At 54.4% G+C, this 22,597-nt stretch overlaps 5 protein-coding genes and 2 non-coding genes across 7 annotated transcripts; 5 read left to right on the forward strand and 2 right to left on the reverse strand.

Moving 5' to 3' along the window:
- Positions 1-226: 226 nt before the first annotated feature.
- Positions 227-2,396, forward strand: BBK36DRAFT_1098982 (Ca2+ permeable channel; the record flags this gene model as incomplete). The annotated part of the gene is made up of 5 exons (XM_024889129.1): positions 227-329; positions 423-634; positions 698-813; positions 887-1,814; positions 1,881-2,396. Coding segments are annotated over 5 exons (1,875 nt in total), but the record flags the coding sequence as incomplete, so codon positions are not given.
- Positions 2,397-3,940: 1,544 nt separating this feature from the next.
- On the reverse strand, positions 3,941-4,585 carry BBK36DRAFT_1167986 (A1pp-domain-containing protein; the record flags this gene model as incomplete). Its single annotated transcript, XM_024895115.1, has 1 exon — positions 3,941-4,585. One exon carries the CDS (start codon positions 4,583-4,585, stop codon positions 3,941-3,943), a length of 645 nt encoding a protein of 214 aa, XP_024750918.1.
- Positions 4,586-7,986: 3,401 nt separating this feature from the next.
- BBK36DRAFT_1135084 (ARM repeat-containing protein) lies at positions 7,987-11,780 on the forward strand. Its single transcript, XM_024892520.1, is given in 5 exon segments — positions 7,987-8,147; positions 8,420-11,376; positions 11,396-11,397; positions 11,444-11,565; positions 11,606-11,780. The coding sequence occupies 4 exon segments, from the start codon at positions 8,005-8,007 to the stop codon at positions 11,498-11,500; spliced, it is 3,159 nt and encodes a 1,052-aa protein (XP_024750919.1). The 5' UTR covers positions 7,987-8,004; the 3' UTR covers positions 11,501-11,565; positions 11,606-11,780.
- Positions 11,781-12,877: 1,097 nt separating this feature from the next.
- Positions 12,878-12,958, forward strand: BBK36DRAFT_t77. Its single transcript has one exon. It is a non-coding gene; the product is annotated as a tRNA-Gly (tRNA).
- A 14-nt stretch (positions 12,959-12,972) lies between these two features.
- Positions 12,973-13,043, forward strand: BBK36DRAFT_t78. Its single transcript has one exon. It is a non-coding gene; the product is annotated as a tRNA-Gly (tRNA).
- A 418-nt stretch (positions 13,044-13,461) lies between these two features.
- On the reverse strand, positions 13,462-15,276 carry BBK36DRAFT_1197215 (amino acid transporter; the record flags this gene model as incomplete). Its single annotated transcript, XM_024896975.1, has 2 exons — positions 13,462-14,644; positions 14,783-15,276. 2 exons carry the CDS (start codon positions 15,274-15,276, stop codon positions 13,462-13,464), a joined length of 1,677 nt encoding a protein of 558 aa, XP_024750920.1.
- A 4,214-nt stretch (positions 15,277-19,490) lies between these two features.
- Positions 19,491-22,592, forward strand: BBK36DRAFT_1115865 (hypothetical protein; the record flags this gene model as incomplete). Its single annotated transcript, XM_024890171.1, has 1 exon — positions 19,491-22,592. The coding sequence occupies one exon, from the start codon at positions 19,491-19,493 to the stop codon at positions 22,590-22,592; it is 3,102 nt and encodes a 1,033-aa protein (XP_024750921.1).
- Positions 22,593-22,597: the final 5 nt, after the last annotated feature.

Genomic DNA, 22,597 nt, shown 5'->3' on the forward strand with positions numbered 1-22,597 from the left:
TTCATGCAGCTGTCGGGTCGCCCTGCTTCTTCTCCCTTTCGCCGTCACGCGGTCGCTTTTCCGCAGGCCGCCCTCGCTCTCCCATTGTTTCTGGTCTCTTTTCGAGGAGCACGTTTCGTTCTTCATCCTTCAGCTCTGCGTCCGACCCATCGAAAGAGGCCGTGAGGCTTTTGGCCCGTCTGCTGCTCCCGCTGCGTCTCTCACCGTCTCGAAATCCACCGCCGCCATGCCTCGCAGCAACCGCTGGCGCAACATTGATCGCCTGCTTGGCTTTGACAGGCATGGCTATCAATCTCGCCGCCAATGGGTTCACGAAGAGGAACAAGCCTGTACGTCGTGATGCCTTCAATGGCCTCGGAACCCTTCACCTCGTGCCCCTCAGGCCATTCCTGCTAACAGACACCCTTGCCCTCTCACTCCAGTGCTACCCCATCTACACAATGAGGAGATGGACTCTGCTATTCCGCCGATCGAAGTTACAAAGGTGTGCCTCCGGCTACGACACCTGGTCCAAGAATGCGTGCCGTGCGAAATGGAGGAGAGCCGAATTACCGCCCCCCATAGCCGCATCATCACGCCGCACGTCATCCGAGCTGCCAGGGAAGCAGGCGGTCAAGAGCACAAGGGCTGCGTGGTACGTGGACGGCTGCATACATGCCACCCACCACTGGGGTGATGGCATACTGACAAGGCCCAGGTCTATGCTTTGCTCGTCAATCAACGCTGGTTCAAGCACGAAGCCAATGCCGAGCTTTGGGATGCTAGTCTGCATCACCTTAGAGCCGAAGCTTGCGGTGTCATCGCTAAAGCCCTGTACGTTTTTTTTTCAGCAATTGCCCCTTTGGTGTCTGTTCTCTGGATCCCTCGCTAACTATAAGAACACCAGCATCGAAGAAGAGGAAGACACTGCGTATCTGCTGCACTCGGTGCTTCTGCGTCGATACTCGTACATTGCAAACGGCGCCCCGACGCCCCCCGTCAACGTCATCGAGAAGGCCGTCGATTTGCACGCAGTCCGAGTAATTGGGTCGTCGGGCTACCAGAAATGCATCAGCTATCTCTGGCGCGGCTGGCTGGTGCAGGATGAGAACGACCCGGCCATCTTTGTCGACTACAATGACAAGGATAATCCCAACTTCCTGGTCCATATGGATCCGGATCGGATGCGAAGCCCCAGGAACCAAAACCTCGCCCAGCTTTTGTTCTCCCTCATCTATCTCGCCCTCTTTACCATTGCTATCAACACTGTTAACGCTACTGGCGTGATCGATATCGCTGAAGGAGCCCTCTATGTCTTTACGCTCGGCTACATCTGCGATGAGCTCCTCAAAGTCTACAAGGCTGGGTATCAGATCCTGGGCTTTTGGAATGCTCTCAACGGTATGCTATACACGTTCTTGACGGCGTCGTTCATATTCCGCGTCGTCGGCCTGACATTCGCGGAGCACACCGATGGCCGTATTCACTACAGCACACTTGGATATAACATCCTGGCCTTTACCGCTCCGCTCTTCTGGTGTCGTCTCCTGCTCTACTTGGATAGCTTCCGATTCTTTGGAGCCATGCTTGTTGTTCTCAAAGTTATGATGAAGGAGTCTGTGATATTCTTTGCTCTGCTCATTGTCATCATCATCGGCTTCCTACAGGCCTTCATCGGTCTGGACCTCACTGACGACAATGTTGCCGATGATGTTTGGTTCATCATCGAATCCATGTTGAGAGCTCTTCTCGGAAGCCCGGAATTCGATGGCTTCGATGGCTTTGGACCCCCCTGGGGTGCGATCCTGTATTACTGCTTCACGTTTATTGTCATGGTATGTCCTGCGCATGATGATGTCTTACTGATATGCTGGCAAGTGCACAACTAACAATGGCACCAGGTTATCCTCCTCAACATCCTCATTGCACTGTACAATTCTGCTTACGAGGACATCTACGAGAATGCGGACGATGAATATCTGGCGCTGTTTAGCCAAAAGACAATGCAGTTTATTCGCGCGCCAGACGAGAACGTCTACATTGCTCCATTCAACTTGATTGAAATTTTCATTTCTGCTCTCTTTGAGTGGTGGATGCCCAAGAAATCGTACGAATTCCTCAATGACTGCGTCATGGGCGTTCTGTACTCGCCACTGCTCTTCATCACGGCATTCTTTGAGATTCGCACAGCCTATTCTATCCGTTCCAACCGGGCTCGCGGTGAAGCGGACGACGATGTCGTTGAAGAGTGGGAGCAGCTGGCAGACGAAGTTGACTTTGGTGCCGAAGGATGGTCCAAGAAGTGCGAGGCTGTCAAGCCCAACATGGAAGAAGACTTGGCCGTTGTCGAGATCAAGAAACTGCGAAATGAGCTTGCTGGGTTGAAGTCTATGCTCACAGAGATTAGCGACTACGTTCATTTCCCGACCAGCCAGGATACCAAGGTTGGAGACGGTAGCGCCTTTGGCGACTTCAAGCCTTCCTCGGAAACCACGCATGAGGGAACAGACCATACCGTGGGCACCGGCAAAGACGTGGCGTATGAGCAAGGAGGCACATCAGACAGCGCGCAGGAAGGTCAAAACAGCCTGATTGACCTGACGGATCCGTTTGTGGGCTCTACGAGGCCGGACGAAGATTCTGCAGAGCCGGCCAACGATTCTGCGGAGCCAGCTGTGGATGCTGGAGAGGATTCCAAGGCTTCGGAAGAGATGACAAAGAGTTCGGAGGAGACAAACAAAGACACCGAAGAGCCGAAGCCGATCAAGCCGTCTGATGAGTCTACCGAGCCGGTCGAGGAACCCACGCACCCCGTGGAAGCGGCACCTGAAAGTGAAGATGCAGCAACCAGTGCGCCGGAAGACACTTCTAAAGCTCCTGAAGACGCGCCGCTCAAGACATCTGAAGACGTCCCGTCAAAGGAACTCGAAGATCCATCGGCCGAGACTCCCGAAGACGTGCCTTCCAAAGCACCTGAAGGCGCTCCGCTTGAGGCTCCTGAGTATGTTCCGTTCATGGCTCCCGAAGACCTGCCATCAGAGACACCTGAAGGTGTATCGTCCGAGGCTCCTGAAGGCGCCCCGCTAGAGACGCCTGAAGCCACATCGTCGAAGGCCCCTGAACAAGACGTGACGCCTTCACCTGCCGAGCGTGTCGAGTCAGAAGAGGCCGAGGAAGCCAGCCCCGAGAGTCCTGCTGCCGGCGAAGCCAGGGCAGAGGGCGAACAATCTCCGGCGCCGACGAAGGCTAAGAGAAGAAGAAGAAAGAAGAACAAGCAGTCTCAAGGTGGCCCCAGCGGCGGCAGCTAAGCAAGCAACCCTGCTGCCCGATGCCTGGCAAAGGAGTGAAGATTGTGTGTCTTATGTCTGATTTTGAACAGCGAATACACCCACCTGATTCTGATTGATCTGAACCGAGATGCTTACTCACGCAGGATGGCATTTCTCTAATACGTCGTGGAACTGAGCTAGAACATGGGGGGGATACACTGGACGGGCGGGTGGTGCTCAATATATGAATGACTTTGCTGGTTGCGATCTAGGGAACGGTTGCATTTACGTTTTGATATAGCAAGGAAAAGTCTAATTTTGACTGATTTGGGTTTCAATTCACCGGTGTCAGCATAGCGCGCGCTTTAACTACCTAATAAACGAGAGGTGCTACTTGGATGACTGCCTTGATTCCGACCTCGTAGTCCCTGATAGATTGATGTCTATGCAGGTGCCCGCGGCGTGCAATTACTGTCCTACAATCGAGAACATTTCTCTTCTGGAAGATACCTCGTAAAACCCGTAAACGCCTAGACAAGATTTAACCCAAATTTTCTTTGCTCGCTGGTTTCTTGCAGCCAGCCCTTAGCGGGGTGGCAACTCATTCTCAGCAGGGGGAAAGTAGAGGCTATGGGCAGTTCACATCAGCAGAAGTCTTTTGGGCGGGGGATACGGAGAGTGGGTTGGAGATCTTACGGAAGAATGGAGTTATATGCATTCACGTCCTTGTCGAGAAAGGTGACAAAGATGACGCGCTGGATCTTGCCCTCGGCATCCTGCCGCTCGAGAAAGTCCCGGACGACGCCGCAGGCCACGTGGGCCGCCTTGTCGGAGGGGTAGCCGTAGACGCCGGTGCTGATGCCGCTGAAGGCGACGGTGGCGCAGCCGTTGTCGACGGCGACGCGCAGGCATGCCTGGTAGCAGCTGCGCAGGAGGGGCTCGCTGGCGGCCTGGCCCCGGTAGACGGGGCCGACGGTGTGGATGACGTTGCGGGCGGGGAGGCCGTGGCCGGCGGTGATGACGGCGTCTCCCGTCTCGCAGCCGTCGGGGTAGCGGGCGATGCACTCGCGGACGAGGCCGGGGCCGGCGGCGGCGTGGATGGCGCCGTCGACGCCGCCGCCGCCGCGGAGGGAGTTCTTGGCGGCGTTGACGATGGCGTCGACGGCGAGGGCGGTGATGTCTGTGCGGAGGAGGCTGACGCGGCGGTTGATGTCCTGCGAGGGCTTATGGAAGGGGGAGGAGGAGGAGGAGTCCGAGGGGAGGGGGAGGCGCCCGGCGCGGTAGAGGTCGCCGATGGGGGGCACGTCGGCGATGGTGCGGACGGTTCTGGATGGCATTTTGGCGGTGGCGAAGGCTCTTTGACGGGGAGGAGATGGTTTCAGGCTCAGGTTGGGCGCTGGTTGTAATGGTTAGTATTTTCTGGGTGTTTTTGATGTTGCGTTGTTGAGGGATGAGGATGATGATGGGATGATGATTCAAGTGAGCTTACCTTGGTGCTTGATATAGTTGATTGGCGTCGGCTTGCTTCTCAAGAGCAGGGGCTTTAAAGCGTGGAGCTGCTCACCTGGCATGAAGAAATGTAGAGGAAGAGAAGAAGAAAAGAAGGAGAGGAAGGAGAAGGCAAGATATAGTTATCAAGATTGTTGGGCGAGATGAAGCGAACTGTTGGAGGTTGCGCAGGTTGAGTGAGTTGCTGGGAGAGTCAATTACAGTTGAGTCTAGGCACGTGGCTGTGGCGTATCGATACCTGATACTGATCTGAGCAGACGTGCAAATGACGACGTGCCAATGAATTGCTTGATGATCTTCGCTTGATGAACCCTTAGCAGATTGAAAGTCAAATATGTTTCCCATGCAGGAAGTGAGGGCACTTCGATTCTTGTAGTTGGGGCCTCCAGTTTGGTGTCGAGATGCCTTTGCTGCATATGTCCCCGCAGCGGTTATGGACGGTGCCTTTCGTGATCTACGCCTATCTGAGCTAACTTTCTCTGCTCAGCGCCAGATCTCTCTTCAATTCATGCTGGTATTGTAGGGAGAAATGAGATCAAGCGGGTTTATGTGGTTCTACCGAGTAGAATTACCTGGGTGCATACCAGTCGTATAACGACTTCTTTACTTTGCAAGCACGTCCAGGTCATGGATATAAACTATATGCTCTCATTCACAGCAAACGATTCGATTCACCGCGGATAATGCAAGTAATTTTTTCTACCTTGTTTTCTTCTCATGATATAAGGGGCACTCACTGTAGCTTTTGCAACTCTGAGCATGGAGAACGAGCTCTAAGCAGGGAGACTGAGCAGATCACCTCCATACGACACAGTATCTCTCGGCTGAGAGCGAAGGGAGAGACAACTATTCCATAATCTCAGCTAACCTACGTGAACTTGTCAACTCACGTGGTAATACTGCCTGCAACTTCCATTACACTTGCGTTGTCGTGGTCCTTTCTTTACTGCTTTTAGAGACGCTGTCAAAAGGGGGGCTAGGCGTCTTTCATGAGAGCTCGTGTGGTAAATCTATGTTTCTCATCGATTTACCAATGGGCCCCGCTGATTGAATGGGCACCTTGTGTTCCAAGCTGCAATTGCCACAGCTATGTTCTAGAAGCAGACCTATGAGTCTGAGTGGCGAGGAGGATGGAGTCAAGATGATGCCGATATCGTGATGAGTCAGCAATCAGGGTCAATCAACGAACCCAACACCTGCTCTCTCACGGTGAGGTAGTATCCAAGTCGCGATATTTGCTTGTTGTTGATGATATTTGTCTTCGCCCCTGAAAGACCATTTCTACATTCTCCTATATCACGGCAATTCACAACATCCAACGGGAAACCCATGACAGACAGAGCGCACTGGCACTGACGAAGCCTAAGAACAAGCCCCGTCCATGCCGGCACCTGACAGTCGGTGAGTCCCGGCTAGCAGCGAACATGGGCTGACAACATGGAGCAGAGACTGCAGACTGGACTCTGGGGCCCCGCGATGGTGGTGGATCATGGCGATACGATGGATCTGAAGAATTTGACGATGGGTTGTCTGACTACCGGATGGCAGTTGAACAGGCCGAAGGTGAAGCCTGCGTCTCGACTACGGGAGCTCTGCTTCAACCCAACGATGGGAATCCCATGGACGCACAAGAATACAGACACCATGGAGTGCGTGCCACTAGTTTTTGGGCGCTCTCCACGCCGTCTCTCTGATCCAACCACTGAGGCGGGCGTGAGGTGACAACGTGGCGCCAAAGCCGGACAAGAATGGCAGCCCGAGTTTATCTCGACTTTTTCTCCCTTGTGTCAGACCCACCGCTGCCGTGAAGATGCGGCGAGTGCAGTTATTGTATGCTTGGGTTACAGCGTGGAGGAGGAGGAAGGATGCGCTGACAACGCAGCAGCCTGTTTGTCTTACAAGTTCCCATCCCCCCGAGCAGAGAACAGAATGCAGGAAAACATGCCAGGCAGTCCGGTTGGGCCGACGAGGTGTGAGGGCTTCTGACACCGCCCGAGCCGGTTATGCAGGACCATGGCAGCTTTCACATTCGTCTATACCTGATGACAAAGGGACCAATGAGTGCCGCTATACTGTAGATTTGGAGGGAGAGCGATACTACCGCTCCATCTGCAGGGGCGGATCCGGCTGGGACAAGTGTGTGAGGCATCAGCAATCCGTTTTGGATCAACGCGTGGCGGCAGATCACAGGAGTACTATGCACCAGCGTGTCCCACACCAGACTTTGCCCCAGGCACGACTACCCACGTCGACATCGCCATCGCCCTCATTATTCAGCGCGAAGAAGACTGCAAGGACAGCGTCATTCATGAATGGAGCTAGGATAGGTAATACATCGATGCGGGCCTAGATGAAGATTCAGTAGTGCGAAGCAAAGGTGGTTGCTCAAGCAAAAGAGGCGGCAAGTGAGAGCACCCTCAAGGTACGGTTCACAGGCTGCGATATACTTGTACCCAACTCTGTATCACTAGAATCCTATTGGCTCAGGCCTACCGAAAGGGGCTTGAAATCTGGGAGAAGGACCAACGACTGCCTGGTACGTACGTACGGCAACACGAACCGAACTCGATGGAATTGTTGAGGCCCGCGAAGCGTCAAACCTTCCAAGAAACTTCGATGCTTCCAAAGCCCGTGTGGCGTCTCGAGTCCTCTTTTCTTCCGCCACCAAGGAGGAGGTTCAAGGCCTTCAGTCCTCACTCAAACGCCTCACCGCCCTTGCCTTCCAAAGGGTTTACCCACTTGCGGCTTAGCGTGCCGCTGATAAAGCTGATAAGCCTCGCCTCCGCCAATGGAGGGGCAGCGAAAAAATCTTTTTGGGCTGCCCGATTTTAGCCACACACCCCGCGAAAGCGAAGAAAAAAAAAAGTTTTTGGGCCGCAGCCTTTGTGGCCATATAATAACTGTGGCCGCCCTCCCACTTCTGCTTTTTCTTCGATCTTACCTCCATCTCCTTTCATTTTTCCCTCCTTCATCTTTGGTCGTCAGTGTTTGCTTGACGAACTTTGGACTTGTGTCTTCTCTTACAGTCCCTTTCGTTTTTCATTGACGAGTTGTTCTTTGGTTCCTCCCCATCGAACAGCCCCGCCGTTTTCATTCAGCAAATTCAAAAAAGCCTCGATACCGCAGAGTCGATTCCTCCATCGTCTCTGTAGTCCTCGCGATCGAATACCGAGTAACATCGATTCCGATCGCCTCTCCCATTTCCGACTTTTATAACCCTTCCTCGTCACTCGACATCACCGACAACATGTCTACCGAGTCCGTCAAGGTTCTGGACGAGCTTTTCCAGAAGCTCTCCGTCTCCAAGGAGGCCGCCGAGGTCAACGAGGCTGCCCAGGAGATTGCCAGCTTCATCAACGGCCGCATCGACGACCAGGCTGTCCCCGACAAGTAAGTCTACTCTTCGCAATGTTTTTTTCTTCCTATTGAACAGGTTGTCCCCTTTACCCACGGGCGGGGAAAAACTTTTCTTTTTCGCGGGCCTCTTATCTCACTGCCTATGGCAATGAATTGCCCCGCCACTCATAGCGGGGTCAGGCCTGCAACAACCCCTCTTCAGTGGCCACGGTAGCTGCCAAAGCCCCCTGAAGAGTTTTTCGCACCCAGCTGTAGCGCATCATTTTCAGTGAGTGGATAGGTGCTAACAAGCCCTCTTTCTACAGGTTCATCGGAGACATCAAGAAGGGCCTTACCAGCAAGAAGGACGCCACCGCCCGTGAGAAGGCTGCCGTCGCTGTCAAGGAGATCGCCTCTCACTCTGAGGTCGCTGCCAGCGTCGAGCCCTACCTCGTCACTCTTCTGCCCGAACTCCTCGACGCCGCTGGCGACAAGGCTGTTCCCGTCCAGAAGGCCGCCAATGCTGCCGTCCTGGCCATTGCCGGCGCCCTCAACGGCAATGCCGTCAAGCAGGCTCTGCCTGCTCTGATGGACAAGATCCGCAACGCCCAGAAGTGGCAGTCAAAGATGGTCGCTTTGGACTTCATCCTGGCCCTCGTCAAGAGCGCCCCTGCTCAGCTCTCCTACCGTGTCCCCGACTTGATCCCCGTCATCTCTGAGGCTATGTGGGACACCAAGAAGGACATCAAGGAGCACGCCTACAAGGTCATGGAGAGCATCTGCCAGCTCATCGTCAACAAGGATATCGAGCGATTCATTCCTGAGCTCATCAAGTGTATCGCCAAGCCCGAGAACGTCCCCGAGACTGTCCATCTTCTCGGTGCCACCACCTTCGTCACTGAGGTCCAGGAGCCCACCCTCGCCCTCATGGTTCCTCTTCTGGACCGTGGTCTCAACGAGCGTGAGACCGCCATCAAGCGAAAGTCTGCTGTCATCGTTGACAACATGTGCAAGCTGGTCGACGACCCCAACATCGTCGCTCCTTTCTTGGACAAGATGATTCCTGCTCTCCAGAAGAACTACGACAACCTTGCCGACCCCGAGGCCCGTGAGAAGACCAAGCAGGCCCTTGACACCCTTAACCGTGTCGGCAACGTCGTCGACGGCAAGATCCCCGAGGTTCGCAACGACGGCGACGTCAGCGTCGTCCTTGCCAAGCTCAAGGAGATCCTGGCTCCCCGCTACGCTTCTCTCCTCGAGAAGATGGAGCCTGTCGCTGAGTACATTGCCGCTATTGCCGGCCAGCTCATCGACATGAAGGAGACCGACGCCACCGTCTGGGTCGAGAGCCTGAAGCCCTACGTCGCTGTCATCACCGGCATCGACAACGCCGAGGCCGTCGTCGAGACCCTGCGCAAGCGTGCTTCTCCCGGCGCTGCCGAGGAGGAGGAGGGCGAGGCCGATGACGAGGAGGGTGAGGATCTCTGCAACTGCACCTTCTCTCTCGCCTACGGTGCCAAGATCCTGCTGAACCAGACCCACCTCCGCCTCAAGCGCGGTCAGCGTTACGGTCTCTGCGGTCCCAACGGTTCCGGCAAGTCTACCCTCATGCGTGCCATCAACAACGAGCAGGTCGAGGGCTTCCCCAAGCAGAGCGAAGTCAAGACTGTCTTCGTTGAGCACGACCTCGACTCCGCCGACACTGAGATGACCACCATTGACTGGACCATGAAGAAGCTGGCTGAGGCCAAGGTCGAGGTCTCTCAGGAGGATGTCGAGAAGCGCCTGATCGAGTTCGGCTTCACCGAGCAGATGATCAAGGGTGAGATTTCCGCTCTGTCTGGTGGTTGGAAGATGAAGCTGGCTCTGTGCCGTGCCGTCTTCGAGGCCCCCGATATCCTGCTTCTCGACGAGCCTACCAACCACTTGGACGTGAAGAACGTCAAGTGGCTCGAGGACTACCTCATCAACTCCCCCTGCACTTCCATCATCGTCTCTCACGACTCTGGCTTCCTCGACAACGTCTGCCAGCACATCATCCACTACGAGCGATTCAAGCTCAAGCGCTACCGTGGTAACCTGAAGGAGTTCGTCAAGCGTGTTCCTTCTGCCAAGTCCTACTACGAGCTTGGCGCCTCCGAGATCGAGTTCACCTTCCCCGAGCCCGGTTTCCTCGAGGGTGTCAAGACCAAGGCCAAGGCTATCCTGCGTGCCACCAACATGTCCTTCCAGTACCCTGGTACCTCCAAGCCCCAGATCAGCAACATCAGCTTCCAGTGCTCTCTGGGCTCTCGTATTGCTGTCATCGGTCCCAACGGTGCTGGCAAGTCTACCCTGATCAACGTTCTCTGCGGTGAGCTCATCCCCACTGGCGGTGAGATCTACCAGCACGAGAACATCCGTATCGCCTACATCAAGCAGCACGCTTTCGCCCACATCGATGACCACCTTGACAAGACTCCCTCCGAGTACATCCAGTGGCGTTTCCAGACTGGTGAGGATCGTGAGACCATGGACCGTGCCAACAAGATCATCACCGAGGCCGACGAGAAGGCCATGGACAAGATCTTCAAGATCGAGGGTACTCAGCGTCGTGTCATTGGCATCAACGCCCGCAGAAAGTTCAAGAACAGCTACGAGTACGAGTGTTCGTTCGCTCTGGGTGAGAACGTCGGCATGAAGAACGAGCGCTGGGTTCCCATGATGAGCGCCGACAACGTCTGGCTGCCGCGTAACGAGCTGTTGGCCTCTCACCAGAAGATGGTCGCCGACGTCGACATGAAGGAGGCCCTCGCCTCCGGTCAGTTCCGACCTCTGGTCCGCAAGGAGATTGAGGCCCACTGCGCCAACTTCGGTCTGGATGCCGAGCTGGTTTCTCACTCCCGCATGCGCGGTCTGTCTGGTGGCCAGCGTGTCAAGACTGTCCTGGCTGCTTGCTCATGGCAGCGACCCCACTTGATCGTCCTTGACGAGCCTACCAACTACCTGGACCGTGACTCTCTGGGTGCCCTGTCCAAGGCCCTGAAGAAGTTCGAGGGTGGTGTCATCATCATCACTCACTCTGCCGAGTTCACCAAGGACTTGACTGAGGAAGTCTGGGCTGTCATGGACGGCAAGATGACTCCTTCCGGCCACAACTGGGTCCAGGGCCAGGGTTCCGGCCCTCGTCTCAAGCAGGATGACGACGATGAGGAGGACAAGTTCGACGCCATGGGTAACAAGATTGTTGCCACCAAGAAGAAGGCTAAGCTGTCTTCTGCTGAGCTGCGAAAGAAGAAGAAGGGTAAGTCGATTCTCCATCTACCAAAAAGGATAATACTTCAGTTACTAACGTGCTTTTCTCTACAGAGCGTATGGCCCGCCGAAAGCGTGGTGAGGAGGTGTTCAGCGACGAGGATGACCTGTAAACGATTAACATACCCACACATCACGGCATCTCGATGACGCCTGGTCCCTTGACGACTTAGACATTTTCTTTTTTTCATGTTCCTTTTTTTCTCTTTCTGCTGATGAAAATACGGTTTGGTAACGGAAAAGTTGCGATGCCTTGTTTGCAATGATTGCATGCTCGGGCTGCCCATAGAAGGGCCTTCTCAATAGACTGATGGTCTGGATGAGTGCGAGAACCACGACGTGGGGATGGAGGACCCCCATGTTGGAATGAGCTCTTGCACCTTGGGCTATAGAGGGAAGGCAGACGGTTGATAGAAGCCCGAATAGATTTTTTAAATCTTGACTCTCCCTGCATGTCAGTGATTGTTTATCTCCCAGTGTGTGTGTGACCTCACATACTTTGTGTTACTACCTATCTTGTGACTGGACTATCTCCCTGTGATCCAAAATGAAGTATACATATCAATAGCCACCCATAAACTTGCATCAGTCTTGATATAGACAGCTTGAAGCACTTACTTATTCATAGACGATACCATGAACACGTATAGCCCTAGAGGATCAGAGTAAGGTAACCATTAAGCAACATACGAGTATCATAATTTGCCAAGCCAGTTTTACTTACCTACTATCGAGAGGCAGTTTGCTTTACACGCCACCTTTGCCCTCCCCTATCCTTCCACAGCGACAAACCTAATGATCCACTAGGCACAGATTGCATCCCGAGCAATTTACATACATTCAAGTCCATTCGCAACGATGACCGTGATCGCTAGGTATCAGATTCTTTGATCAAGATGTACTACTAGGTTAGTTTCAAAGGGTCGCCCGTGCTCAATGAGAGAAAGAACTTTTGTTAACGTGCGTGTTCTGCTAGAACAGTATAGAAGCTCGATCCGTCAGAGGCGGACACTGCCTGAGTTTGAGATGCATCTAAAAAAAATAAAAAGTATCTTCTGGCATGGCATGGAAAGGTAATGCATTCGGTCCTCGAGGCTGCGTACAAGAAAGAAAGATGTGTCTGGTAACGGTTTGTTGTAGGTCATGCTAAACTGCCGGTGTCACGAGGGAGCGATGGCGAAAATAGACATACTGAGTTCAGGACTTGAAACCGTTGACTGTATCTATCCAGGAATTAGCGAGATGCAAAGATTCAATGTGCATGTCGTGCAGAACATGCACACCAATGAACTGTAAAACTCACACTCGTAGTTTAAAAAAAGAAAGAAGGAAAGAAAAAAACATAATTCAAGTTCTATTCCAGGGTATGCAGAACCAATACACAAACAACTTGGAAGTCTCAAACCGTCCTTCATGAAGATCCTCGCAGCGAAACGTTCAAGACCTGCTTTCCGTCCGGCATCCTTCCAACAAATCACAAAGAGAATCCAGCGTGAATGGTTTAGTGGTAAAATTCTCCGTTGCCATCCGCAACGATCGGGGAGCCCTGGGTTCGATTCCCAGTTCACGCATTCTCTCTTTCCAAGCGTAATTGGTTTAGTGGTAAAATTCTCCGTTGCCATCGGGGAGCCCTGGGTTCGATTCCCAGATTACGCATTGTGATTTCTTTTTTCCTTTCCTTTTTTCTTTTGTTGCCTTTTTGTTGCCTTCTAGGTGTCGTGATAGGGGTTTGAGGGTTGTGGAGTTGATTGGGGAGGTGAATGGACTGTGTAGGGCGATCGTGGTTTCTGTGTAGCTCGTCTATGTGGGTGAAGACGGGGTCAGAGCCGGGGGAAATGATCGAGATGCTCTTGATATATACTCTAATGGTCTCATATGTCCTGGGTATATCGTCTATATAACTCATTCATTTTAGTCTACCCCCTTATATTCCATGCAGAATCTTGTCCGCAAACATGATGGGTATATATGTATATACAAACAATAACACACAAGACGGAAAAGGAGATGCAAGGACATGTGCTCATAAGTGGCTGCCAATAGGAGAAACTGATGCAGCTGGCTCTTGACTTCCTCATGCCATCAGGCTATCCGCGTTCTTGTTGCGCTTGAGCCTGACCAGCTGCAGCATCTCGCTCCAGAAGCCCTCCGGAGGCTCCATGAAATGCGATTCGTAGGCGTCAATCGTGGGCCGCTGCCACACGAGGTCAAGCTCGCTGGGTCGGACAAACCGGGTGCGCTTCAGCACCTTCCAGAAGATAAAGAGGAGCGGCGCCAACAGTTGCATGGTGTAGTTTTGGAAAAAGGCCTTGACGTCCCAGGGCATAAACGCCTTGTATCCGTATCCTCCAACGACGAGAAGCTGGAAGACAAGCGCGATGATGGCGCAGTAGGGCTGTCCCCAGCCAAAGTACGGGAATGTCTTTCGGTCAACGCCCTGGGCCTTGCACGCTCTGTAGAAGCAGAGGTACGTGATGGACATGACCAGGTAGTCGATGATGCCACCGGCGGTAATCAGGCTCACGAGCCAGGTAAGCACGATGGCGGAGCCGTTGCCGACTTGAAGAAAGGACAGGAATGGGAAGCACATGACGACCAAAAAGGCGTTGATGGGGACGCCCTTGCTCGTGCACTTGCGGAGGAATCGAGGGGCTCGGCCATCGAGAGCCAAACCGTACAGTGATCGCGTGGCACAGTAGGTGTAAGTGTTTCCGGCCGAGAAGATGGATGTCATCATCAGCGCATTCACGATGTGCGGTAGCACCGAGACACCCATGTTCTGCATGGCAATGACATATGGCGAAGCCGCTGCCGTGCCGCTACCCTTTCCGCCATTGTTGAGATCGGCCAGCGTCTTGTCATTGTAAGGAAGAATGATGCCGACTGCCAGAGCGCTGCCTATGAAGAAGATGCCGAAGCGGATGTAAATGGTCTTGAAGGCCGTCTTGATGTAGACACGGGGTCGCTGAGCTTCGGCTGCCACCATGGAGATGTACTCGGGTCCGACAACGGCGAAGGATGCGCTCCAGAGGGCTGTCAAGAAGCCTTCAAAGCGGCCGAGGGCGCCGTGCGAATGATACTCGGCGAAGGCTCCAGGGTTATTCCAGTATCGAAAGCCAAAGGCATCGTGATTCGGATTGCCGCCGACCATGGTGATAAAGGTGAAGAAGAAAAGCATAAAGATGAGAATTACCTTTCCTCCGGACAGGTAAAATTCCGCCTCACCATAGGCTCTGACGGCAAGAACGTTTAGCAGACTGTATGTAATGAATCTGGTCAGCATGTATACTCTGGCACAGGCAAAGGGAGAAGAAGAGATGAGAAGCCCAGCAGATGTTGACCTTCCTTCGCAGGCTCTATCCCTCCACTCTCCCCGACATATGAGAAAGTCTTACGCATAGCAGACAATAACGGCGGCGCAAATACCGGCGGTCGGGCCTGGCTTGGTGACGTTTTCGTCCCAAAAGGAGATGACGAGATTGAGCGCAGTGATCTCAAAAGGAATGAGCAGAGCTTCGTACAAGAAGAAGTTCCAGCCAGCCATGAATCCCAAAGCATCATCGACCCAGTGGCCGGCCAGCCGAATGAACCCTCCGGATACAGGCATAAGGACGGTCATCTCCGCGAGCGAGTTGTTCACCAGTCCAAGAACCATCGAGTAAAAGAGGTAGGCCAGGAACAGGCTGGCCGGGCCGGCGGTGGACAGTCCGCCTCCAATACTGACGAACAGCGCGGTACCAATCGAGCCACCAATGGCGATGAGCTGGATTTGCCGATTGTTAAGGCGTCGCTGCAGGCCATCGGCATTCTCGACGAAGTCCTGGGATCCCACGTCAGGAGATCCCGGGGCCTCGAATTTGGGATGCTTCTCGTCGTCTGTAGTCGCCATCTTGAAGAACTAATCAGTTACTTGGCGACAGTATCGTCTCTTACTCCGTAGTCTTCATGAGAAACGGTGACGGCGTGGTAATCAAGCCAGCTGCCAATGCAATTAAAGCACTAACGAGCTGATGTTGACAGAATGCTGAACCCTGCTGCAGATGATTGCGGCAAGGACAGTCAAGCGAGAAAAGGAAGAGGATGAGATGTGAGAGGAATGAAGTTCCACAGAGGCAAAGGGAGGCACGGGCGATGGAGGAGTATATGTAACAATTGTTGGGACCACCACGAGTACTTACAGACAGGCCTGGCTGAGAATCACTCAGTGAACGTAGTATACCAAAACCAGTCAACTGGGGGCCGACAGGCGAGCGAAGACGACACCGGGGCACTCAGGGTCGCAATGAGATTGGACGGACTCACTTGTGACGCTGTGTCCTATGTGGGGGACAAGGCCGAGCTGGAAACACTTCCCACCTCCCCTCAGGCCATTTTTTGCGCCTCTCCTTGCGCAGCCCGGCGGGATTCGCCTTGGCATGTTGCCCCGAGAGCTGCTCTTGTCCTACGTCTGGCGACTCGCTCTCTATTCTGCGCGCGTCCCCTGCCATTGTCGTTCTTGGTGGAGAAGCCAAGGAGGACGCCAGAGAAGAGCTAGTGCATTAGGCCCTGTTAGGACCGGGCGGGATGAGCAGCCATCCACACAGGAGGGAGGGCCGGGGATCCAGATGGCGGGCAGGGGGAGGGCACAGTGTCAGATTCCCCGCCGTTTGCCGCCGTCTTCGTACTGTCCTTGGTCAACCTGGATTGCCGGAGTCGATATTTGCACGATCGGTATCAGAAGATGTCACCACCGAAGAATTGAACGATCAACCGACATTGAGGTTCAAAGGGGGTATATTGTAGGGCTTACCATATGTGTTCCCCGTGAAGGCGTGGTCAATGAGCTGGTTTGTAGTGCTTGACGCGTCCAGAACGTGTGATCAGTGACGAGGGCTGCAGCATGTCGACTGTGAACAAGGCCCTGCCTTCCAGTTTTCTATTGGAAGGAGAGAGTTGGGCTTTGAAGAGTCTAATGATAATAGTGATTCCAGGGGCCGAACAGGTATAAGTTCGTATCGTACCGGATGGCTGGTCGGTTATTCCTGAGCTCGAGTAGATGCTTTGGCTATAACTATTGCATGAACTTCTGTTGGTTGAAGCGTGAGCTCCAACTTTCAGGTGCCAGTAGTGTCATCTGATAACTGAAGCAACGCTGGAGATTTGTAAGTGAGATCGATCTCTGTAACGGGCGTTTGACGGAGATCTGGTATTAGGTAGTCTGGAGACCAACTGCTTGTCCAACTTCAGATCGTCGGAAGGCTGTATGCATGGTGTGAGATACCGAACGCTCGGATTCGGTACCAGAGCTGAGAGCCGTAGGATCTGTAACCGTTGGTACCATATGTCCAACGGTCTAGCCAGCCGTCCCTTGTGCCGTTACCATTGACCAAGAGGCCATCTGGTGCATTTTGGTTCGCTTTGCCGCCTTGCCATGGAGTCGTCTCAATACTTCCCGAGCACTGTGCAAACTGACTCCTTCGCCAGAAGGCACCGAAGAGATCCCTGGTCACACGGTGAACCCTTAGAACGGCAAAGTCTCTTGATATGGCAACACGCCCATCATGGCTGCACGCATGAAGCGCATGTCGCCCAAAGAAGATGCGGACGGCGCTGTTCAGCTCGCTCGGCCAACGCTTGAAAGCGGCATGAGACAGACTGCTTTCGTTCGAAGGAATCCCCTGCAGCCCAACTGACGTCACCCCGCCTAAGCCTTGTCCCGCTGTTAGCCTGTCTTGGACTAGAGGGCATCGTCGATCTGTGGCTCAGTGGGTGGGTGTTCCTGGTCGCACAGTCGGGAGACAGTGCGTGGTAGAGACGTTGAAATGCCATTCTAGAAGGCGGTTGACGAGAAAGGCTTCTTGAGATGTGGTGTTGATATGATGGTATCTCGAATGTGCCTATCAACTCCAGAGACCCTTGCCTGATCTGATGCCCCTTACAGCATTCGGGCATTGCTCCATCAGCAGCGGCAAGGGCACCAGAGATAAGCCAGCCGAGAGCCGCAGCAGAAGACTAGCAGCATTTATCCGATCCTTGTCGCGAGCGGCCGTGAGGAGAAGACGAGGCTCTGTTGGTAGAATCGCAACAGGGACATGTTGCATATCCGTCAATGAGCTGCATGCGGCGGAACTTGGTCACCACCTAGGAACTAGGAGACGCGAGTCAGCAACAGTTAGGAACGAGCGTCATCTTTTGCCCTCGGCCGAATCGACGGCGAGCCTCCCCAACTCCCCAGGGGACAGCAAGGCTGGTAATACGAGCAGAACGATGGTTTTTGTCGGGTGGTTTGAGGAGGCAAGAAACAAGGAAGCAAAACTGTCGCTGGTGATTAATTTGTGGACCGTCTAGGCCAGCACTAGCAGAACTCCGTGTTTTTTGTGTGGGCTCTTGTTAATACAGCGGACACGAGTGGCTAGTAGCACCATGCATGGGGCAGCTACCTTTTAGTGACCGCTTGTTGGCCGTAATATACGAGGACATCCAGGTTACGCTCTCGTATTCCGTGCCTTCACGACGATAGCAGGAGAAAGGCGGTGGAACTTCTACCACTGCACTGTGCTACCGCGGATGGGTGCATGGAGCACAGTGCGCATGCGAGTTTGGGGAAGACCAGAGCAAGCCTCTGCTGCTAATACAACGAGAAATGAATGGGCTTCAAAGCGTCTCGGACGGCGCCGACAGTTCGTTTCAGCCTTCAGCACCCGCCAGGGCTTTCCAGTGCCAAGTCGCCAATGAGCATCGAGTCCGCCGTAAGAAACGGACGCTAACGGTAAATTACAGCGCAAGGCTTTGCTCTGTCCTCGGGCTATTTTTCTCATGTTAATGAGCGGCTCAAGTGTCTGGTCTCTTCATTTGCATGTGCCTTGGATCGCTGCTGCTGCTGCTGTCGCGTGACCTCTTGCTTTGCCTGTCTGAGAGATGATGGGCATCTTCCGATAGGGCGATTCTACTATCGATGCTCTCAACTTGAGGATTCATGAAATGAAGCATATAGATCCTCATCAACCATCCACAGAGTATACCGAGTTCACATCGAGAACACAACGAGCCTTCATTTGGCCTCTCCCTACAGTAAAACCCGCACAGGTCAGAAAAAACTCTGCTGCAAAGTCCACTCACACTCAGCTTGGTGAACCTGTGGGGCCGTTTCGAAGCCGGGCGCATCAAGTAAAAGCCAACGTGCATCAGATGGGGCGAAGAAATCAAAGAGAGGGAAATAAGAGGGACACCAAAAAGAACATCATCGACCGTCGGAAAAAGTCGTCTTCACAGCAAAGAAAGCATGTGAGACTGCGTTTCTCGCATGAGGCTATCGCAACATCTACTAGTCAAGAAGCTCAACAAATGACAACCAACGTTACTAATACGGAAAGGCGACAAGAAGAACTTCTGTTAAGCGAGGCACGATCTAGACTAGAATTCAGCACCTTGTTCAACTTGCCAGCTATGGACAATCACATGTCAAAATGCTGTGTTTGAAGCTCAACAAAATGCTTATTAGACAAGCGTGTAATCACGGAGCAGAATTACCAACATGTGTTTTATCGTGTTAGCGGTGAAGACATCTACAAACTGGAGGCTATCTGCAAGTACATAATACATACCTGGGTTCGACTGGAGCAGCAGCGAACTCCAAGAAGGATGGACTAGTAACACTATCTCTGAATTTATCCAGATCAGCCGTTGCCTTGGAATAGCCTCGCAGAAAAAGTTGCTGTAATGAGGTTCATGCATGCTGATGCTGAGAACAAAGAGACCCTGAGATGGACGACATACAGATGGGCAACACCGTCTCCAATACTATGTGCATAAGCTGATAGGTGGGGTCAAGGGTTCTTGGGCGCTAGAACTAATGTACAAACATTTTCCTGGGAAAACGTCGACATCCCACCTTGGCTCGCTATCGATAAGAAAACCACAAAAAAGTGAAGCATAGCATAGCAAAAGAACCGCAACATACAGACGGACGACGTGCGGTATCAGAGGGATCACGGTGAAAGCAGCTTGCATTTATCATCTCTCTTCTGTGATACCCAACTATCTCACTCCGGGACTGGCAGGCAGCTTCGTGGTTCTGTCAAGGCGCCGTCAGCGCCATCAACTCCGGATATCAAAACCCCCACCATGGCCTCAGACTCAGCATCTGGCGATAGCAGCACCCTGGCCGCGCTGGTTGGCAGCGCGGTAGCGGAGCAGCTCATAACGGAACATGTATCCCATGTGATATCCGTATCAAGCGAGACGGCATCGGAACCAGCCCCGGCCTCAGCTGCACCTACACAGCACTCGTCCGCAGAGCTCCTCGCCATAGGCCTGGCCGCTCTCGACGCCTTCCTCCAAGCAACCGTCACCGGCCCCGTCCTCCCGGCAAAGGAATCAAATCAAGTCGAAAAGTTGTTTGTCAGCGCCTGGAACTCCAGCCACGCAGAATCTCGCGACTCGGCCGTTGCGCTGCACCAGCTTCGAAGAGCTTGCCTGAAGTATCTCGAAGTCGACGGCGTTGCTCCTTATGCCTACATTCCCTATCTGGAACTCTTCTCTCTTGCCAAGTATATCTTGATTGACTCACTGGCTGCGGAAGAGAAAGACATCTTTGAGCTGCCCTCATCCGAAAAGACCTCCGCTAAGCATAGCCTTGCCTGGGAGAGACTGCGCGTCAACGTCTGGCACTACAAGATCATCACGCAGCCAAGCCTGGGCTCGTCGTCCAACTTCAACAAGAGCTCCCAGTGGAGTGATGTGCCCTCTTTGGCAACGCAGATCAGCAAGGAGATAGACGCGGTCCACGAGAAAATCCTTGGCACCGAAGTCTGGGCCACGGAGGAGACTTGGACCAGAGAGGAAAAGGCCTTGTTCCTGATCGAGGCTGCCAACAACTACATCTTGCTTGGCCGCTATGACAAGGCAAAGGAGGCCCTCAAAGAAGCCGCGAAGACGAGCGGCGTTACCTATGCTCTGTCCGGAGCCCTAGGAAAGAGGACCAAGTTCCAGGAGCAAAGTCTAAGTCAGCTGGTTGTCTTTGCGAAAAGCGCCTCTGAACAGGACAGCGCTGGAGCTGCCGCCGGAGAGAGCAAGGACGACGATGATGATGAGGTGGCTGCCATGCCAGATGCGCTCAAGCTCAACGACGATACCCTCTTGGAGGAGATTCAGTTCACAAAGGAGCCCGTCAAGGACACAGCAGCAGTCGACGCTCTGCCACCTGCGTTAGCTGAGCTGTCGCCAGACGACCAGCCTCAGCTGTCACCCCTTGATGAAATGATTCTCCTTACCGAGGCAACCCTCAAGGATGCCTTTTCACCTGACGACGGCCTCACGTCCGAGCAGATTCTGCCCTTTGCCGCCCGTGTCCTGACCGACAAGTCCGTCAACTGGCAGATCTACACACAGGCGCTGCTCGTTCGCTCGAGGATAGAAATCCACAGAAGCAGAACAGTCGAGCGCGGTGTCCTTCAGCTCCAGGCCGTGGCCGACCAAGTCCTCACCGACACCACATTCTCTACTGCAGCTAACGAAGAGCAGAACAAAGATGATGCGGACTCAACAGATGTTCCCGCCATCCAGGTTACCGCTCCCGGCCAGACGGCTGCCCCTGTTGATGATTCCAAGCCGACTTCCTTCCTCCCTGCCGCATCAAACTCCGAGTCGGCCCCCGCCCACGTCCGTCTCCGTTACATCCACGCTCTATCCACCCCTCCGCGATGGCACCTCGAGTCCGAGCTGGCCTATGCCTGGGCCGGCGTCGGTTCCATGACGTCCGCCCTGGAAATCTTCAAGCGCCTGAAGCTGTGGGCCGAAGTCGCTCTCTGCTACGCCAGCGCCGCCGCCGCCGAAGACGAAGATGGCCGCGGCAGCGGAGGAGAAGACAAGGCCAAGGGCATCATCCGCTGGAGGCTCTTCAACAAGACCGGAGTCACGACGCCTTCCTCGTCCGAGCCTGACGACGAAATCGTCGGCCAAGACGTCGGCTTCCTCAAGGCATCCGACTTCTCCGGACCCGAACGACAGCCCCCGCCGCCCAACGCCCCCCGTCTGTGGTGCATCCTCGGCGACCTGGAGAACGACCCGGCTCACTACGAGCGCGCGTGGGAAATCTCCAAACACCGCTACGCTCGTGCCCAGAGATCGCTGGGGGAATACCACCTCGGCCAAAAGGATCTCCTCAAGGCCCTCGAAGCCTACAAGAAAGCCACCAGCGTCAACAGACTCAGCCCCGACATGTGGAACCGTCTCGGCGACATCAGCCTCCGCCTCGGCCTCTTTGAAGACGCGGCAGAGGCATACAGCCGCTCCATCGGCTGCGCAAACGACACCGAGGGAGGCGAAGGCGCCCGGACATGGAGCAACCTGGGCAGCGCCCTCTACAGCCTCTACTGCGAACTGACAGCCCCCGGCAACAAGGACGCCAAAGCAAACGAAATCAAAACTACCAGCGCTGACGATGACGAAGAAGAGATCTCGACAAACGCAGAAGAGAAGCTCACCCCCCGCGACCCAAGCAAGCTCCTCTCCCAATCGCTCGCGGCCTACAAACGAGGCGCCTCCATCGCCCACGACAACTGGCGCATCTGGGACAACGTCGTGACCCTCGCCTCGCGCATCCACCCGCCTCCCTTCGCGGACATGGTCCTCGCCCTCTCGCAAATCATCCGCATCCGCAAGTCCGAGCACGCCCTCGACGCCAACGTCCTCTCCGCCCTCCTCCAGGACGCCATCCTCTCCAAGGAGGACAAGCCGCCCGTTGCCGGCGGCGTGTACGAGCCGCCCCGGGGCTCCGTCGAGCGCCTCGTCATCCGCCTCGTCGAAGAGGAGGTCGCGCCGCTCATCACCACCCGCGCCGAGCTCTGGACGCTCGTCGCCCGGCTGCGCGCCTGGAGGAACGACTTCGCCGGCGCGATTGACGCCTCGGAACGGGCCTGGCGCGCGGCGGTTGGCGGCGGGGGTGGTGGTGGTTCCGGGAGCGGGCTCCTTCCGGGCGATTCGTCGTCCGCAGACTGGACGAGCGACGAGGCGGCGTGGAGGGAGGTCGTCAAGCGCACGGACGAGCTCGTCTCCGTGCTGGAGAACTGGGGGCCGGAGGTCGAGAGCATTGGGGCCAAGTGGAAGGGCAAGGCGAGGAGCGCGGTGCGGAGCGTCATGGGACGGGGCAAGGCGACGTGGGAGGGGAGCGAGGGGTGGAGGACGTTGGAGGGTTTGATGGAGGGTTTGAAGGTGGACAGGAGTTGATGTAG

Source organism: Trichoderma citrinoviride (assembly GCF_003025115.1).
Source record: "Trichoderma citrinoviride strain TUCIM 6016 unplaced genomic scaffold BBK36scaffold_5, whole genome shotgun sequence".
NCBI classification, from domain to species: domain Eukaryota; kingdom Fungi; phylum Ascomycota; class Sordariomycetes; order Hypocreales; family Hypocreaceae; genus Trichoderma; species Trichoderma citrinoviride.

Coding starts and splice junctions, on each gene's coding strand:
- BBK36DRAFT_1135084 (XM_024892520.1), top strand. CDS start 8,005: ATGTCTACCGAGTCCGTCAAGGTTCTGGACGAGCTTTTCCAGAAGCTC. Junction 8,148..8,419: donor GACCAGGCTGTCCCCGACAA/GTAAGTCTACTC, acceptor CTCTTTCTACAG/GTTCATCGGAGACATCAAGA.